Here is a 20,689-nt window from a genome sequence, read left to right as displayed (position 1 = left end):
AAAAAAGTTGGGCGACTTTGACATTAGCCGTTTATTTACATTTGTTCCTTGTTTACAATTTGGTGGTGGCTTTTTACTGCAATTTTCTTAATTTTCGCTTGTGACAACGTGTGCACACATAAGGTAAAGAATAATTTAACACAACGACATGATTTATAGAAGAATTTGCATAATAAAAATGATTATTCCTGCGATCAACAATTACGTGGCTTTTTTTGTTCTCTTCCTTGTTTACTTCTTACAACAAAGATGGCGTCGAGATTTCGAAAGCTAGAAAATAACTTAATCCTTAAGGCGTGATCTTGTGTCTTTTGTTCATGGAGCGCGCCCAGGAACTCGTTTTCGTTGTTGGCAGCACTGCTAATTCTTTGGCAGCTAAACAGCTGTTACGTGAAATGGCGAGCTACCACTAGATGTGTGGAAAATGCACCACCTTGAATTCAGTGGATTTATTGCGCCTGCATTTTTTAACATTGCTATAAAACAGTATTTGTAACTAAACACGATTTCCCTAGCATTTTAAACCCTAAAATAAAAAACTGATATGAAAAATATTACAATTTCTGTTCGTTTTGTTTAATCAAAAGATTCTCCATAAACTTCTCAATAAATGCCCACATATGTTTTCGTCGACAGTGGCTCTATTGGAAAACGTTATAAAAAATACACACTTTCACAGCGCTCTCACAAAAAAAGAGTTTCATATCTAGTTCTCCATGTTGGTAGTATCGCATTTGTTTGTAGCCACCGCTATGTGGTTACGAAGCATTTACGCGTTTAGTTTAATTGCCCTATTAAATCAAGCATGATAATAGCTGCGTTCCAGCAGCAGCACGAATAATTATATTAATGGCGAAAACAGCTGTTCCATTATATCCTGCAAAACCTGCCATTCGTACTGCTGCTGGAACGCAATTAATATGCCAGTGTAGGCGACATATAAGGGTTTACAAACTTGGCAGCACTGATTTTATAATATTGGAAGCACTTAAGTCAATTTGGCGCCAACTTTGACAATTGACTTGTTTACATTTTTGTATTTTTGGTAAATAAAGTAGATTCACGGAAACACTTATCAAACTAACGAAATCAAGGTAATAATTTTATTTTATATTCTCGTGTAGCAAACTGGATAATAAAATATCCTATTTTTACGATCATATCGCAAAACCATTCGCTACAAGCCACGCCGTTCCGTTGCAATTGGATCTCGCAACAAGCGGTGAAATAACCTGGCGTTTTCCGGAAAATCTAGGCCCTACCACCCTCTTCCCCCACCAAAACCGAAAAATAAGACCATTACTTAGCTGAAATATAATTAAAATCTCAACATGGATCAATATCCCGACGAAGAGGAAGAATTCGAGCTTCGTTATCAGGAGGAATTGGAAATGTTAGAAGAGTTGCCCCCTGCCGAAAAAGGTGAGTATAATGAGAATGCTACTTCACTTCTCCTATTTCCTATATGACGCTCCCACATTTGCAGAGCTCTTCGCGCCTTCCACTTCAATCAATTCCAACAACACTTTCAATTCCGTAAATAGAATCGATACAATCAATTCTCCGCAACTATCTCAAATCTCAACCGGGAGCAACACGGGTAATTTAGTTAATCGGCGACTATTTGGTACACCTAGTGGTCCACAAAAACGTATTTCATCAACACCACTTGCAACAAATAAACAGCGTGCGACGCTGGCGCCTATAGATGAAGTAGTGTGCTTGACGCCATTACCGGAATGTGAACCAGTAGATGAATTCAATGAAGAACCCAATGAACCCGCGCTCGAGTTGCAGGGCATGGGATTGCGCAATAAGCGACGCCTAGAACGTGATCTCTTTGGTGACATAGATGATTTGTATCAAAATGAAACATACGAAGATCCTGTTGCCAAAAAAGCGCGTACCGAAGAGGAACGTGATATGGAAATGATTCAAAAAATACTAGAAACACGCCGACAGTTGCAGGAGGTTAATAAAGCTGTACGAAAAGACGATTTGTCCCGTTTAAGAGCACTGCATGACTTCAAAATGCGTAATATGTCGTACACAGTACCGCAGTGGCCATTTCAGGTGTTGCAACGAGGGGATCATGAGCGCATTTTCGTTCGGTTTCATTCAGAGGAGTATGAAGCTCGTGCGCTGGAGGAGATTCGCGCTTTGACGCAATTTGATGGCTTACTAGGAGAAAATAAGCAACGCATATGGGCTGAAGCAAATGAAATTGTAAGTACGCTTGAGATGGCGGAAAAAAGTTTGCTTAATCAACCCAAATTATTTTCTTTAGGTACTCAAGCGTGCGGCTACACCCTCGCAGCAACAACAACAGGATGCGCAACCGCAAGCAGCAACAACAAGCACAAGTTCATCAGCGCCAAGAGGAAACCAGTCAAATCAAGAAGAACAATTGTGGGTGGAGAAATATAAGCCGCGCAAATATATTGATTTGCTGTCTGACGAAGCGACAAATCGCAGTTTATTGTATTGGCTTAAAATGTGGGATAAAGTGGTATTTGGCAGGTGAATTTGCTTAGTCTAGATGCAGTTATTCACTAGCTTAATAAATATCTTTTGCAGAGAATTCAAAAAGAAAGACGAACCGAATGCCAACAGCAGCAGCCACAATTTAAATACATTTAATAAACGCACTGGTAAATTCGAATCGAATGGCGGTTGGCGTAAGAGAAAATTTCAACAAATGTTGGATACCAATGTGGATGAGCATGGTCGGCCTATGCAAAAAGTCGCTTTGCTTTGTGGTCCACCGGGATTGGGTAAAACCACGCTTGCGCACACAATCGCACGACATGCCGGCTATGCTGTGCGCGAAATAAATGCTTCCGATGATCGTAGTCCAGAAGCTTTCAAGCAAGCACTGGAAAATGGTACACAAATGTCATCAGTACTAAATGAAGATCGACGCCCTAATTGCATTGTGCTTGGTGTGTAAAAAAATGTTCTTTATTATATAAACTAGTAATGATCCTTTCTGGAATAATACATTGTAGATGAAATCGATGGTGCACCGCGTCAGTCGATTGAATTTCTAGTTAAATTCGTGAGCGACAATGCGGTAAACAAAGCGAAAGCTAAAGCCAAAGGCAAAGCGGAACGCAACATTCTTAAGCGTCCAATCATTTGTATTTGCAATGATATTTATGAGCCAGCGTTGCGACCCTTGCGTCAAATAGCATTTGTTGTAACATTTCCACCCATAGAGGCCTCACGGCTAACAGAGCGGTGAGTTGATTCCTAAAGCAAGCAAACGGTTTACTGACATGACTCTGTTTTCTTCAGACTTCTCCAAATAGCGCAAAGGGAACGCATGAAATCCGATTTTAGTGCATTGTATGCAATGGCCGAGAAATCGGGTAATGATGTACGATGCTGCATATCAACACTGCAGTTCTTCAAGTAATATACAAAGTCTATATACATATAAATTATATATGAAATTCACTACAAAATTTTGTATATTTTTCTAGTGCGCAGCAAAAAGCCTTAACGCTGCAAGATGTGCTTAATGCCAACTTGGGACAAAAAGACCGTCAACAAGGTTTATTCGATGTATGGGGTGCTGTATTTAGGGTATGTTCCGAAATATGTTATTTTAATGTTTTTAGAAGGAATGCAGAATTTTGTTCTCTTTTCAATCACTGTTATAGATACAACGCCCTCGCAAGCAACTGGGGAAATCCAAACACACCGACAATGCGGATGATGTTGAAATCACAATGACTGACATGTCGATTAGTACACGCGTGCGCCATGTATTATATGTTGTCCATGGTGGCGGAGATTATGAACGGTAATTGAGCTTGAAAAATTGTATATTAAGGTAAATTAAGAACCGCCATATTTTTGCAGTCTAACGCAGGGAGTTTTTGAAAACTATTTGCATCAGAAAATGCCAGATCCCAACTTGACTGCTGTCGTTGAGGCAACAAAATGGTTTAGCTTTACCGATCTTGTCCAAAATCAAATTAATCATTTGCAAAACTACACAGTTTACCCTTATTTGCAGTTTGGTTTCGCCGCCTGGCATTTAATGTTTGCCTCACTCGCTTGGCCGAAAATAAACTTTCCAACAAAAGGCTTTGAGGTGAGTTCACAAATATGCAAAGATTTTCTATTGCTTTTAATTTGGCTGTGCATTATTGTTTATTTAATTTAAAGGCAGCTTTACATCTATAGTTTATTTGGTACCGACTGTGTCGACCCTTTTATACTTCAAATAAATTCGACTATTAGACCATTTTTGCAACGAACAACGTTTGCAATATTACGCCGACCTAAACGGGGTTAAACGGCAGCCCTTGGTCGGGTAAAACCCGAGTCATTCCGGTACGTAGAACCGGCGGTCGTGGAAATGATACAGTTGTGCCCAACGAGTGCTCGGCATGCGGAGAGACACCCCACGATTCGAGACATTTCTTCGCATTCCCACGACAGCCGGTTCTACGTACCGGAACGAATCGGGGTTTTACCCGACCAAGGGCTGTTGTTTCGGCGATCTAACCCCGTTTATGTCGGCGAAATCCCTCAAAAGTTGTACGTCCATAGGGCTACTTCTTCTTCGCATACTTCTACTCAGGGATGCAACACGTGCAATGGGTGGAGCAATCTCCGAGTTTGCTCAGGCCTCACGACTCGCAGGCAATGAACCACTGCGTACGTTGGCCCTTGCTGCGCCAATCGAGCTGCCTCCACGGCACAACAGAGTCCGCCTGAGCAACTCAACACAAAAACAACCGCACCACAACACAATACAATAGACTATACCACAGACACAACATACCACACTACAGATACAACTGCACCACCACCCATTCGCAACCGCCAACAACTCCTAGTTCCTCCGACAATCTGCACGGTGCGTCAGTCCAGGATATTCCGTAATGTGACATTAGTCAAGTGCAACACCTGCCTTGGCTGGTGTCACTTTAGGGCAGTGGTCAGCACGCCATAGCTCACTGAGCGCTCTCTGAGCACGTGTTTGTTTCACACGTATACGAAGAGCGGCAGCTGAGCAGTGCATTTAACGCACACAGTCTCACTTATTGAATCGTTTGAATGTGTTAGAATGCCGACCACTGTTTTAGGGCATGTTCAAGACTGCGCACCACGCCAGATTGGACAAGGGACTATGAGGCCCCATGCTGTGCTGCTCGGTCGCAACCCCCAACTGCGACGCCGCCCACTAACACCACAGGGCAACAGCCTCAGCAGCAGCAAGCACAGCATGTGGCGGCACGGCAACACACATAACTAACACCCCACATTCCAATATGTCTCCCTAAGCACACGAAGATTTTACAATTCAACTGTAACGGACTTCAGAGCAAGATCGAGGAGATAACAGTCTTCATGGGTCGGCACGGAATATTAATAGATCGCAAGTGAGACAATGATGGAGGCCTAGCGTTCATCACGCACCACACCGTGGAGTATCGTCTTATCGAAGCGGACATCGACCGCAGGGATACTATCCTAGATTGTCAGGGAATTGCCATCCGGTCAGGCGATGTCGAGCTCGAAATATTTAACATATACATACCCCCTGCCACCAGCTGCCCGGCAGGATATCATCACCCTGAAAAAGGTGCGCTCCTCAGAGGTGAAAACCGTATGGTAGTTGGTGTCTTCAATGAGCACCACGATCTTTGGCATTCAAGCCTGTCAAACGATCGTAGGGGAACACAATTGGCTGAGCAGTTAGACGATTCGACATTCTGCACAATTAACGACGAAGCACCCAGCAGGATTATGGGCAGCTGATGCAGCTCGCCAGATCTAACAATAGTCAGCGCTATTCTGATAAACAGCGTAGCATGGCGACCTATGCTGACTTTAACATCAGACCATCTGCCCACAATCATCTCGATTGATAAACCAGCCGACTTTGCTTCCGCGGATCACCGGACCTATGTCAACTTTTCTAAAGCTGATTGGAAAGGCTTCGCGGATGTTACTGAAAGCGCCTTCACTGCACTACCCATACCAACCGACGTTCACGTAGGTGAACGTAAGTTCTGCAGGGTTGTCACTGCTGCTGCAGCCCGCTTCATCCCAGCGGGATGCATCTCGGACCCTCGTCCGAATTTTCCTGCAGAAGCGGCTGTCCTAGCCGATGAGCGCGACAACCTTCGTCAGGCCGATCCCGGAAATCCCCGCATTAGGGATCTCAACTCGGAGATTCGGCAACTTGTGAACGTACATAAGCGGAAAAAATGGGAAGAGCATCTGAATACCTGCAACTTCGCCTCTGGTGTGAGTAAGCTTTGGTCAACCGTGAGTTCACTGTCCAATCCGACGAAGCGTGACGACAGAGTTGAAATAGACTTTGGTGAACAGTGTTACCGTTGTGCGACTAAAGTGTCAAATTGACACTTTTTGAAGGTCGATGCCCCTTGACACCGACTTTTTAAAAATGGGCTTATTTTGACATTTTTCCAAAAAATCATGCGACTTTTTCCCCTTTTCTTTGATCTAAAAATTCTATATACACATTTTGACAACTCCTTCATAAATTATATTTTTCTTACGTGTTTAAAAATGCTGTAGGCACTTAAAAATTACCCGTGGCCAGATTTTGACTGATTTCAACCTTTTTAGAATGTCAAATATTTTCCGAATAAATGTCCAGAAGTAGCATGAATTAATGCACCCTTTTTGTAGCTTAGCATTTCCCGCAATTTATTTGTGTTGAATTTATTATTTATTTAATGATGTAAGCACTTTTTTAACTGCAATTTTGTTTTCATACTAAATGCAAAATATGCATATTGCGTCCTTTTAATATATCCCTCATCAATAGGTTATTATTTTAAGAGAAAAAACTTTTTTTGACAGAAAATTATGATGTCCATTAACAATTTATTAAAAATCGTCACGTAAAAAAATTTTGCGAAAAAAGATGCTTATGCAAAACTTCGGTGAAGTATGTTAAGAGTTTTTGAGGCTAAACTTTTTTTATGCGTCTTTTTTCGCCGTCAACTTTTGAGCTCGCGCCTTTATTCGTGTCTAGTGACGAAATAATGGGGCAGAGTCATGGATGAAATAAAGTCTACTCTAAGTAACTTTTTTTGGCAGATTTCCCGTTGAAAAAAGCTAAAGCTAACGTTAGAGTGGATTTTATTTCGACTATGAATATTCCCTACTGAGTTTCGAAGGGTAAAATAGTGAAAGACTTTGCATACATGGTATAAACGATTTGAATGACTTGAAGACACTTTTTTCCGGCTGTGACACTTTTTTTGCGACTTTCGAAAAATTTTCAGCGGTAACACTGTTGGTGAACACTCTTCGTCGGACCCGGAGCGATGCGCAAGCTATTTTAGCCGGCAGTTCATCCTGCATCCTCCAGTGGATATAGCCAAACGTCGAGTGACCAGAAGGCTGCACAAACTGCCAAAACCAAGTGCGCCTCTTGTTTTCACCAGCGATGAGGTAAGGGTAGCCATCGGGAAGGCGAAAGCCTCCAAAGCCATTGGACCCGACGGAATATGCATGCTGATGCTGAAAAATTTGGGCCCTGCGGGAGTAGCGTATCTAACGGAGGTCCTCAACTTGTCAATGGCCACTCTCGTCATCCAGACATCTGGAAGATGGGGAGAGTGGTCCCACTGCTCAGACCGGGGAAACCAGCCAACAAAGGAGAGTCTTATCGTCCGATAACCCTCCTTTCCCCGGTAGCGAAGTCACTAGAGGCCTTGCTACTCCCGAACATTACAAACCACCTGACCCCAGCGAAGCATCAGCATAGGTTCCGTAAAGTGCACAGTAACCCAACAGCACTTAACGCCATAAATACCCAGATAACTCGTGGCCTAAACCGAAAGCGCCCCTGTGAGAGAACCATTCTAATAGCGCTGGACCTGTCTAAGGCGTTCGACACTGTCAGCCATTCAACGCTACTAGAAGACATAGAGGCCTCCTCTCTCCCACAGGGACTCAAACGGTGGTCGGCGAATTATCTGAGTGGTCGTCACTCGTCGGTATATTTTAGAGACAAATCGAGCAAACCGAGGAAAATAAAACAATCCCTACAAAATCCTCAGCCACACCTTTTACCACCTGGACGAAGAAGGTCAGACTCCAACTGGGAATTCACGTCGATGATACACCAATTCCGACGTCGAACATACCGAAGATACTCGGAGTAACATTCGATAGTCTGCCACAGATGTGGCCACCCAAACAGGCAACTCCTTGCAGAAGAGCCTTCGCCCAGGCACGTCAGGAGGCATCTATACGAACTGACGGACGAAGTCAGAGGTTCATCAAACAACCTCTGTACCCGACAGTCTATCGACAGGCCTTGAACGGCATTCACAGGGAGGCACTCTCGAGTTATGTAGACTCCCGGGACCTGTGAATGCCGTTATGGGCACACAACCACCAGAAGTGGACGAGACAGAACTTCGTCTGCCTCGGGAGACTCGGACCACAATAGCCCAACTGCGCTCTGTTTACTGCAGCAGGCTGAACTCATACCTGAGCAAGCTAAGCGAAGATATCCCAAATGAATGCCCGGCATGCGGAGAGTCGCCCCATGACTCACAGCATCTCTTCGCATGCCCTCTAAACCCCACCACGCTAACGCCCCTGCTAACGGGCTGCCGTTAGTGGAGCTTGACGACATCGACTGAGGGTCTAACCGAACTGGACGGAGTTGTTGTAGCCGCTACAACAACAACAACAAGGGCTTAACATGATATTTCATTTGCAACCGCTACATATTTTCATCCATGGTACGGCTGCAAAGAGCGCTCTCAGGCTCTGAGAGGCCATTACGAGGAAGACAACTAATTTTGGGCATGCAGGTGAATACTAAATGAAAGGAAAGGGGCCGGCTCAATGGAACTAAAGCTGACATAGAAGCCAGCACTGATTACATTACTCCTGTTTGGGACTTCAGTATTCATGTACCTATTGGGTTCGTGACCAGAGAGAACTGCCGGTAGCAGAAAAAGGTATATCCATCCACACAGATGGTTCAAAGATGCAACACGGAACCGGAGCCAGTCTTTATTCGAAATACATGCAGATCAATCGGTCCTTTCATCTACCGAACGATTACAGTGTCTTCCAAGCAGAGATGTACGCTATAGAAAGGCCGGCTAGTATTTTACTTAGTAATATAGTTCCAGAAGATGAAGCCACTATCTTTGTCAATAGTCAATCAGAACTGAAAACAGTGGGGTCTAAAATGGTGAAATTAGGAATTGTGTGGAAATGGCGCACCACGCTGGTGTTACTGGGTCTCCCGACAAAAAAGTATTGAAGGAAATGAGCCGGCTGATAAGATGGCCAGATACGACACATAGATGCCAATAGAAGAAGCGGACAATTACATACGACCACCGTTTAGTTGCCATGATGAGAATGAGGAAGACCACTTTCTGTCCGGGTCTACAGTCGAAGCGCCTTAAGCACTTGTATTCATGCTTCTTCAACAGTTTGGGCTAGATAGCGGAGGTGGAACTGTTGGATCTCCTCGGCTTCATTAGGGATAGTAATTTGTTCAATGAAAATTATGAATTGAAAGTACTCACGATCTAAAGAGACATACGTGGCGCATTCAGCAGTACCGCTACTTTGTTTTTAGCGAATTTGACAGAATCAGCTGTTCCTGTGACGTCATCATGGAAATGTCCGCGCTAAGTTTGTTCTCGCCCAGATGAACACAACTACGATTTGTTTAGAAATGCCAATCGACGCTATTGTTTCTCTCCTTCATCTCCCTTACTCGCTACTACGTGACGTCATCCCCCGGAGAAATGCGCAATTTTTAATTCTATTATTCTTAGAAGGTACCTAGCTACTCACTCGGTTATGGGTATGTGTCTTCTTTTGACACTCTCAATGGACAATTCTGTCTGCGAATGAAAGTGTGGAATATTCCATACACGCCCTCCTAACCTAAACTAACCATCCCCGATTTGATTGCTTTTGAGAGCTTTCCTCGAGGGTACTAAGCCCTTGACGTAGAAGCAAAGCGAGGGTATGTTGGCGGGTTTTTTTGCTGCTGCTTGGTTGCTGTAAGCATAAATATTCCCAAAATCGTTTGTAGGGAATGAGCTGGAGTGTCAGGGGTTGGCCTGATATAGATCTGGGTCGTTCCGGTAACGTAGACCCGACTGTCATGGGAAAGGCTGATGCCTTGTAGTAGCATTCCAGTCGTGTAGTCCGAGCATTCCAGTTTTACTCCTAGTTGTCCAGGTCTTTATCTCTCTTTTGTTAACATTCAACAACAGTTCTCAACTCGCTGACTCAATTACAAATTGATTAAAAGTAAATACACCTATACTCGATCTGTCTTCTACTTCCCTTCTACTCATAACGAAATCGCCTACCAGGCATTAAAATGCGTCAGTAACAATCTACTTAGAGTCACACCAGACCTTCAGAGTGCTATGAATTATGCAAACTTCATTACGCTTTACTGAGCTTTATCAAATATTGCCATATTCAAGCAGGTCATCTAAGGCTTTCGCATACTAAGTAATACTGCAATATTCCATTAACAATCGCCAACTTCTTTCCGCTGCTACTCGCTCTTGGGAGAACGAACGTCTTTCAAAGCAGCAGTCATAATAATCATACAATCAGGAAATAAGTAATTTTTATTATACACTCTAAATGCAATCACGAGATTAATGACGGTTTCCAGTGAGTAACTGCTGCGGCTGAATGGACATATGTAGCCTGAAGGCGAAATGACCCAACAGCCAGCGTACATACCTACATATTTATCTTTTTTGCAACTCAAAGGAATGCTGCATACAAAGAATGTTAGAAAAGAATTTGTGAAAATGTAATGAATAAGTGCAACATCAAGCATTTAACCTTTTATCTACCCACCTTTATAGGTATGTACGAGTTTTACCCCCGCTGAACGTTTGTTTGCCTACTTAACAACTGTGCATTGGACATTGCGCTTTAGAAATGCTAAGTGTTTGAAGCTTATGAGTTAATTTCATATTCATGCAGTCAGTGTAAACATACTTAGTACAAGTTATGCTGTATGCGAGTATGCATTCAAATGCTGGGCGGTCTAAAACAGCGCCCATACGGCTCCACCAAAGCTTTCTCATAATTAACTGCCCACCTAGGAGGCATTTATAGGCAATTGCTTTACATTGCCCGCCTTCGTCGTCGTTATCGTCGACGTACATTATGCCTCATAAGCAAATAAAAAATGTATTTGGCAATTAACAAAATTGCGCTCGTTGCGCCACCGCAATGGTGCCATACATACCTACATACATACATACTTACTCGTGTGTACATACATGTTGCACTATTTTTTAAACCTACTTTAAATTGCACTTTGTGGGTGCTATTTATTAATTTTTCTCTTTTATATCGTTTATGCTCTTTCTTCTTTTTGCTTTCTCCTCACCTTACTTATTCTTTTATGTACTTTTCACATTCACATTTTTTCTTTCATTGCTTCTTATTTGCAGTTCAGACAGAAGAGCATCACCCAAAGCAACATTTTTCAAGCTTTTCGTAAAGGTATTTCTACGGGTATGCATGGTCTGGGGCAGGGTCATGTCATTCTAGTGGACACTGTACCATTACTTAAGCGCATATTATCGCCACAATTTCGTTCGGTGGCCGTGCAATTGCTGTCTCAAAGGTGAGTAGGGAATTAATTAAATGGTTATTTGAAGTATTAGAACCACCAAAAGTATTTCTGGTAGCTTAATACAGGACTCTATAAAATTTCGAACATCTGATAATAGTTTTTCATAAAACTCGGCGCACAGTGTACGATTTGGGAGTGTCGATGAACAAAATGACATAATGGCCTATGAGGGAAAAATAGTGCCTTTATAAATATAATCATTATATTCAAACCCCAAAAAAATTGCATTGAAAAATGAACTTTCGAAAAAAATGAATACTTTGCGGGCTAGCTTCAACAAAAAAAATTTTGGTTTTTGATTTTATGGATTTTTCTTGCAGATTTTCAACCTAAGAATTCAAATTTGTTGTCAAAAGTTGACTAAAAAATCTTTTAGAAGCCAATTTTTTAAATTTTAAAGTTTCGTCTAAATTATCAACTTTTTATCCAGATTTTCAGGTTTTTTTTTGTTGAGTGTGCAGTTTTATAGCCAATTAAATTCTAGTATAATAAAGTGCAAGTTTTGAGTTGTTAAAAAATTGCGTTGATTTTTGACAATTTTTAGATCTGGCAACGCTTTTATAAGTATAATTTAAAAAAATATAGGTCAGTGACTGATTTTTATTTATGACTTTTACAAATAAAAGTCTTCGACAACTGTTATGTAAGAGATATATAATTAAAAATCAAAAATAACTATTATTTGCAGATTATTTAGATAAAAATCAAAAATAATTGTTATTTTGGATTTATAAAATAAAAGTCAGAAATAACGATTATTTAAGGAGTAATTAAATAAAAGTAAAAAAATAATTATTAAATTGCGATTTTTTTTTTATAAAAGTTGTAACTGTTACGGTCCCTGCTTAAAGCACCGTTAAATCCACAAAAACTCGCAGTAAAGCAATGATTGCCGATTAAAAGCGAAAGCAAGATCGATTAGGCCATTACCCACTATCGCCTAGCTCAAGTAACGTTAGGACCAGGAAGCGCGGTTTGGAAGAGGTTCAACCTTGGGGGTTAGATGCAGAGGGGTTATATTACTTGGTTTGAGTGCTTATATGAAGTATCGCACGTGCGTTCAAGGTGGGTGATTTCGCACTATGTGCATTTTTTCACATTGAATAAGTCTTTGACAAAACCTCACATGAAGCCGTTGATCGAGGCTTAGCAAAAACGACGTAGCTGCCCCCAACCCGATGCGCAAAAGAAGAGTAAAGCTACGAACTAGATTTGTGGAAACAGCAGTGAGCAACAAAATCATACAGCTAAAATTGCGAGAGGTTGCCTTTAGGAGGGCACTGTTTCTTCTGATGGTAATTAATAATAAAAAAAATGTTAAATACTGTCTGTGAGAATGTTCAAAGAGCATTTATCCCATCTAGACGATGGTGCGGCACGGTGAGCCTAAATATCAACACTGCCAAAGCAATCATAATCGAGAAAGAATTTAGCTCCGAAGTGAAATATCTCTGGGTCTTCTTTGAGCACAAAATTTTATGAGGGAATTACGTAGTATGCTGTCAGAAAAGCAACACGAGTCTTAATGGAAGAAGTTTGGCTGCAAAATCATAAACGTACACCCTCATAGACCAATAGTAACATATGGGGAAAGGGACCGTGTTCGCCACAATGAGCTGATCGCCTACCAGCGTCATTTGCTCGACCGCAGCCTTAGGACTTCCTCGACCTGACGCTACTGTACATAGTGATTACCACAAAGAAAGCCCTCTTCCTGAGAGAGAGAGAGAACAAGTAATGGCAGAGTGATTTCAAGTAGATTTCGAGAGGGTAAAATCAAAATGAAGACACAAGGTTTAACTAGTGTATTCTTTATAACAGCAGGAGGCTGACAGACTGCCAATGAAAGCAGCAGCTACCCACCCAACATGACCTGGATCCTTCCTTGCTTTAAGACCAGATACTATCCAAGAGAATTCCTACGGCGCAGAGGAGCGACTGCTTAGAAGAGCTCATCGAGAGCGCTCGCACTGTATACGGTGGCCAAAAAACCTATAGTGAGTTAAACGCCAAGAATTTTAGAAAGCTAGATAATCACTCTTCAATAGAAAAGTTTAAGCTAATAATAACGGCTGCGACCCACATAGGCACCCTTGGCATTAGCTCAAATGCCTACTGTCGTCACTGCGATGTGCCGGAAGAAACTTGACGCATCTGCTACTAGAATGCGAGGCGGACGATGTCTTGTGATGAGCTTTGAAGGCTCAGTAGAAAAAAAATTTAAAAGAAGCAGGGATATGGCTTCCCTTGTTTAATTTTCCGTGGTTTAGATATAGAAAGATCACTGACGATTGCCAAGTAATTTCTAAAGAAAAATAAATAATTCAACTAAATTTTCTAATATTCATTGTCCATTCAAAGTTATTATTGTTTTGCTTTGTTTTTTTTCTTCTTTTGTTTCAGAGAACGTGATGATCTCTATCATGCCGTTACAGTTATGGCCGATCTTGGATTGACATATACGCAAGTGAAGGCGGCTGAAGGTTCATACGTCTTTCAAATGGAACCCGATCTGGATGCTTTGGCACAATTTCCGGGTAGGTATTAGGTTCTTAAAAAGGATAAAGCCAAATTTATGTACAGCGGTAGCCACATAATTAGTGACACTACTTCTTTACAAGTTTTGACCTATTATTTTTCCTTTATTTTTATTTTTCTTAATATAAATAGTTTATACAACAATGAAAGCCATGCCACCCAAAGTTTCAAGAATAAAAAAAATCGCCAAATTAAAAAAAAAACCCGCCATAAAAATTTCAAACTTTTTAATCATAATTTCTAGAAAAATTTGGGCAGTTTTGTTGCCAATTCACTTTTAATACTGCGCAAGTTTCAAGAATTCATTCCATTTTCTCCTTCAACAAAAAAATCAAAAATTAAAAAAAAATGTTTGCTCATGTGAAAATTTATCTGTGCCTATTTTTTTTCAGCGACCGTAGATTAAATTTGCATTAAAAATCTTCGTTAACTAAATTCCCTCAAACAATAAGTAAACAGATTTCATTTTCGCATGTATTTGCTATATATATAGATAGGTATTCTTTCTTCTTCTCAAAAGTGCATTTCACTGTAATTTCCTTCATCGCCATCTTAATTGGTTTTTCTCTTTCACAGGCTATATTGGTGTTACATTGAACTACTTTAGTCGACAGCTGGTTGCTCGTGAAGTGGAGCTAGAACGCATACGTCGTTCAACGCCACGTTTAGGCGCTGAAACGAGTAGTAAGTCAACTACCACTAATGCTGCTTCAGCTGCTGGCGCTAATAAAGATGCTGAAAAACGTCTGCCAAATCATTTGCAACGTCTAAAGGCCAAGCAAGTGGATAATAAAAATGCAAATGCCAAGAGAGATGTAAGTATACATATGTAAGTGAAGAGTAGATAAGTATGTAGTCAACAGTGAGGTATGGACCCTAGCCCGCATGTTGTCATAGATATGTATGTATGTTATCGTGCTTACCTAACGCCAGTCAATATCTTAAACTATCTCTTTTATATGCTCTATACCATAAATTTACATTTGCTCTATGAACAAACGATGAAAAGTTGTTCATTAAGTAAAATGCTGCTTAGCATTTGCATGCCAAATACATAACTTGACTGAGGAGTGGTGGCGTTGGAAAGCATTTTGTATGCAATATACGAAATTTTAGTTGAAGGATTCTTTCTTTCTTCGATTACGAAGAAATTTATGTAACGATATTGCAAAATTTTCCAAAATATCCTTCAACTTTAATTGAGAGTTAGTAGCCGAATGTGATGTACTTAGAGCAAAAGATTGAAGCAATGAAAGTACAAGAAGTATGTTTCAAATATTAAAAGAAAAAAAAAACTTTTTAATATACATACCACGTTTTTATAAATACATAGACTAAAAAGTGTAAATATTTTTTCCTAGACTCATATGTCCTATATAATTAGTCTTGATAAGTTTTGATTTGAAAATTTGAGCAATAATCTTTACAAACAATTTATGAGAGTAAATATTGAAAAAAAGTGGGGCGCATCTAATCTGTAGGCTTGGTTGTGCTGATTAAGATAGTTGTAAGATAATCGTAGTTTGAAAGATTTGTTTTTTTTCTGGCACGAAAGTCTTACAAAAAAGCTCCCTTCCCAACTTTCATCGTAAAAAGTCTTTTGACAGGAAATACTTGAGCAAGTTCCAAATGGAGATGTATGTACGTCATTTGCTCGCGCTGCTCGGCCAGTCGCAATCTTCGAGTGAGCACTGACGGGCCTTTCGAGAAATACGAAGCTCGAATCCTCGGGCTTGTTGCTTTTCCATTTTTCCTAACAAACAAAACGTGGTACAAGGCTCAATAAAATTGCTAAAAGTAAATATTAATACGCCACAATAATTATAACAAAAAGGAATTATGTTTTGCTTTATTAAAATTTTTTAATTAAATTTTCTTTTGATCACTAGATTTTATTGTTTTAAAAAGAAAAGAATATTTTTTAAATTATTTGATTTTTAGAAACTTTGTATATTTTTATTTAATTTAAGTTTCTGTAAACTTTAATTTTTATTGTTTAAAAAAAAATTCTTTAATTTCATTAAAATTTTACGAATTTTTTTATTTTTTTGCTTTTTTAATTTCTTCTTGAATGTTTAGACTTAATTGTTTTAAAAAGAAAAATATATATTTTAAATAAATTTTTTTTTTAAAAACTTAGTTTATTTTTGCTTTTTTTAGTTTATTTGTCTTTTTTAATTTAGTTTTCTTTTAATTTTTAGTTTTTATGTTAAACATTTTTTTTGGAACTTCATTTGATTTTTTTATTTAATAGATATGATTTTTATAAATTTTTTTAGTTAAATTTTTTCCTTTTCTAAGTCAATTTTCTTTGAGTTTTTAGTTTTTATCGTTTTCATAAGAAAAATATAGTTTTTATTATTTTATTTAATTTTTATAAAAACTATTGCTAAATTAAAAATATCTCGTAAATCTCTGTCTCCTGACATTGTGATTCATATTTCAATTAACTTTGTGTGAAATATATGGCAACCCTCCTAAATATTGTGTAGAACTGAAGCCTTATCAAAACCATTTCGATTGATACTAATCTTTTAATAGTTCATTTAACTTACTAACAATTTATTTGAATGTAACTTTTTAAACCGATGGCAACCCTCTTCGGATAACTCAAAATTTTTCGAAATGTTCACATTAAAGAGTTTTTAACAAATTATTTAATATTTCATATTTGTAACTTGTGTATAACTTAATTCAATTTGGCTTTCAAAAAAGATGGCAACCCTATTCAAAATAAAACCTTCCTAAATATTTTTGCCTGACACGCATATTGTCATACATATTTCTAGTTCATCGCGAAGTTGCTTAAAAATCGATTGCAAAGTTTCTACTCAAATTCAGTTAAACAAGAAAAGCGCGTTTATATAAAAACATGAAAAGGTCCAATATTCCTTTTATTTAACAAATTCGAGCAAACACAGTCTCTAACGTTAGAGAAATATTTTGATTTTACATTAGAATTCTAATGTAGTTCTCGAATCGAAAATCAGGTTAGAGAACTATGTTAGAATTCGATTAGAGAATGATTAGAAAAACACTAGACATTAGAAACCAATTAGAATTCAACGTTAGAAAACGATTAGATATCTAATCTCTTTCTCGATATTGAGAACTAAGTCCCCTATGCTATTCTCTAATCGCCTTTTAACCTTCTACCTTAGAGAAACACATTAGAATTCGAATCGTTCTCTAACCTAAATGTTTGTTGGGTTACTAGACGTTCAGTTTATCGCAGTAGACCAAGCTAACTGCCTGATAAAGGAGATAAGTATGTCAGCCAATCATTGGTCCACGAAATCTAACTTTTGAAATGCTTCTTTTCCCTCCGTATAACGTCGTGAAATCAATACTTTCCAAGACTACTTCCATCAGCGACTGGACCCATCCCATCTCAGTTCTTTGAAATGCATTTCTTTACCATCATCCCTAACAAACAGCACAGCTTCCCACTTTGCACAATTCCAAATGAAATCTTTCACTGGTCACATCATCCTCCCTGGCTTTTCTAAGGAACTTACCGTTGCTTCTTGCATATATGTACATACATACGTGCAAATATCCATAAGGGGATTGCATACAAATGATGCGGCTTTAAGAATAGCGTCTGCAAGTCGAGTAAACAAATATTTATTGTCGCCCTGTTATGTTGTTGCCAAGTTGCATGCCACCATTCTCTCACATCAAATATGAGCTTTCTTTCTTCTGCTCTATTTTTAACGTGTAAAAATTTGTGCGCCTGCTCTCTCTTTTAGCTTAATGAAAAATTATTGTATTTTGGTCAGTGAATGGCTTGTAATTTGTAACTGATATTGGGAAGGGATTTACAATTTTCACACTAAATGAGATAAATATCCTAGTACAATCAAACAAAGTTACCAACTGAGGTTTTGATCTACATAAGTTATTTTATTTATTAACAGGTCATTTCAAAGGATTTCTTTGGACGCATACAGTATAGAACGGCTGGTGGACATCGAGATGATTGTGAGTTTATATTTTGTTGTTTATTCTTTTACTGATTGCTTTGAATTCTTTTATATATACATATGTATGTACATAAGGGTGCATCACAAAAAAAATCTTGCGGTATAATATATTTATTATATTTTAAGACTTCTGCCAAAATATTTTGGCAACATATTAAGATACATAAGTGAGCTACTAGACTGATTTGAAAATACATCCAAATTTTTTAAAATTTTTATGCAAAGCTTTTAAGCATAAACCTCTCTATGATCTGAGGCGATTTTTTAGAAAAAATATTTTTCAAATATGCCCAGCTCACGTAAGTTTTAATATTGTTCCGAAATATTTTGGCGAAACTCTTAAATATAATACATTTTGTAATTCCGTTTGAAAACATTGCCAATTTTTTTTTGTATGAAGAGTGATGCACACTAATAATAATATAAAGTATGTACATATATATATATATGTTTTAAAATTCCCTTTTTGTTTTCTTTTCAAATTTTTCAGGTAAAACGGATGCTATTGTTAAAAGTCCCATCTGGTATCGCTACAAGGAGGGTTTCAACAACGCTGTACGCAAGGATATTCATATGAACGAGCTGCTGTAGTCGGGTACATCTTTTTCAACAGAGTTTTAAGGCGATAGCAAAGCAACAATCTAAATTGATATTTAACCTTTTAGGTGAAAACGCTGTCGTGGTGATTCTTTTCCAAAATCGCACATATTTTTTACTTCTATGAAATCGTTAATTTATTTTTTTAAGCAAAATATGCATATACATATGTACATATGTGAAAATAGCTGTATTTAATAAATATTCGTAATATTTTACTCCTCACGAAGGACTTTTAATATAAAAATTTGGAGAAAAGAAGAGAAAAATATTTTGGTATTTTCCTAAAATTGGAAAATTTAAGGGAAATATCCTAATTAATCAGACACTGTACAGAATATGCCGTTTATAATAAAAAACAGAAAATAACGTATACGCTCCTTTTTAAAGGCAAAAACAAAAGACAAAGTTTTCCCGGAAAACCCGACAACCCTAACGGCCTTGTCCCTGTGGACAGATCCCACAGAAGCTGCACGCTTCCTAGGGTTGCCGTTAGTGGAACTTGACGACAACGACTGAGATACCAACCGATCTGGGCGGGGTTGTTGTAGCTACAACAACAACAACAACAACAAAGTTTTCCTTGTAAATATTTTATTTTTCTTTAGTAGAGAAAAACCTTTACTGTTTCCTATTTATTTTAAGATCATTAGAAAATCATTAGTTTCTGATTCTTTTCAATCAAAAATAATAGCTATTTTGAACTTTTCTGGATAAAACCTGTAAAAATGTCAAAAAGCAAAATTGCTTTCAGAGATAGAGAGAAAACCCAAAAAGTACAGCTTGCTACTCGTTGTGAGTAGGGAACGGAACTTTTATTTTTTCGATCATTCTTAGCCGTCATTTATGACCGATTTAAATCGTTTATAATCATAAAAAATACAACTGAAAATAACAGTTATAATATGAACGAAAAAATACAAATCCAAAAATAACGATTATTCTTGATCGACAAAATAAAAATTATAAAGTAATTGTTAAATTTGATCGGAAAACAGAAATCTAATTTAACGGTAAAATTATGATTTTTATTATTAACATCAAAACCGTTACGGTCCCTGTTTTCAGATATTAATAAAAAGCGAAGTTGAGATTTCAATGTACTTTTGGACATGAAAGTTCCCGGAAGGTTCCGCAAACTATCGAAAAGTGACGAAAAACCTCGGAAGGCTTCCGACAAAAATCCCAAATGACCTGATAACACCTGAATTAATTGCGAACTTCGAAAGCAAAAAATAAAATACAAAATAGCCCGAAAACAACAAAAAAAAAATACAAAATAATCTCACAATGTAAAACTAAACATATTTACATACATATACTCTATCGCGTAGAGTAGACGTCCAGGTTGTGTTGTATTTCATTTTTATCAATGACTAAAAAGTCCTTTTAAAAAGGAAAACCATTTTTTAAATAAATTAGAACATTTGCGGACATATTTACATACATGATCTGGCTGTAGCTGAGTCACCTCTGCAGACTCAGCTGCAGTCAGGAATGTAAATATGTTCAGAAATGTTCTCCGTATTATTTGTTAGGTTCTCAGAGAACCTAGGATCAATTGCCGTCTGACGAAATACATTTTTTATATATACTTTTTCACCATTGTTTAAGGAATAGAAATAGCTCTGAACTGGTTCTGAACAGGTACCGAAACGGTCCCGAAATGATGTCAAACTAGTCCTGAAATAGTCGTGAACAGGCCCCGAAAAGTTCGAAAATATCGTGAGCTGGGAAATTATCTTGGAACAAGCTTTAACGCGGTCCCGAAATGGTCCCTTATTAGTTAAAAATTATCCCAAAATGGCCATAAAAATTGTCCTGAACTAGTCCCGAAATGTTCCTAAATAGTCTCGAACAAGTCCAGATGTAGCCCTAAACAGCTTCCGAAGAGCTAGTCCGGAATTGTTCA

General features: G+C 38.5%; 1 protein-coding gene across 1 annotated transcript; it reads left to right on the top strand.

Annotated features, from left to right (window-relative positions):
• Positions 1 to 1,090: 1,090 nt before the first annotated feature.
• Positions 1,091 to 18,960, top strand: LOC118740889 (chromosome transmission fidelity protein 18 homolog). Its single transcript, XM_036472625.1, has 14 exons — positions 1,091 to 1,422; positions 1,487 to 2,226; positions 2,288 to 2,520; positions 2,578 to 2,942; positions 3,009 to 3,240; positions 3,298 to 3,414; positions 3,486 to 3,588; positions 3,666 to 3,808; positions 3,868 to 4,102; positions 11,472 to 11,647; positions 14,060 to 14,193; positions 14,771 to 15,009; positions 18,115 to 18,178; positions 18,671 to 18,960. Exons 1-14 carry the CDS (start codon positions 1,332 to 1,334, stop codon positions 18,769 to 18,771), a joined length of 2,973 nt encoding a protein of 990 aa, XP_036328518.1. The 5' UTR covers positions 1,091 to 1,331; the 3' UTR covers positions 18,772 to 18,960.
• The last annotated feature ends 1,729 nt before the right edge of the window (positions 18,961 to 20,689 follow it).

This window comes from Rhagoletis pomonella, unplaced genomic scaffold, assembly GCF_013731165.1.
Source record: "Rhagoletis pomonella isolate Grant_MI unplaced genomic scaffold, Rhpom_1.0 Rhpom_scaffold_00006, whole genome shotgun sequence".
Lineage (NCBI taxonomy): Eukaryota > Metazoa > Arthropoda > Insecta > Diptera > Tephritidae > Rhagoletis > Rhagoletis pomonella.
This window is presented reverse-complemented; position numbering and strand designations above follow the sequence as displayed.

Excerpts from the sequence above, each read along its gene's own strand:
- LOC118740889 (XM_036472625.1), top strand. The coding sequence starts at position 1,332 with ATGGATCAATATCCCGACGAAGAGGAAGAATTCGAGCTTCGTTATCAG. Across the intron at positions 2,943-3,008 it reads CCCTAATTGCATTGTGCTTG|ATGAAATCGATGGTGCACCG; the intron begins GTGTGTAAAAAA and ends AATACATTGTAG. Across the intron at positions 3,415-3,485 it reads TCAACACTGCAGTTCTTCAA|TGCGCAGCAAAAAGCCTTAA; the intron begins GTAATATACAAA and ends ATATTTTTCTAG.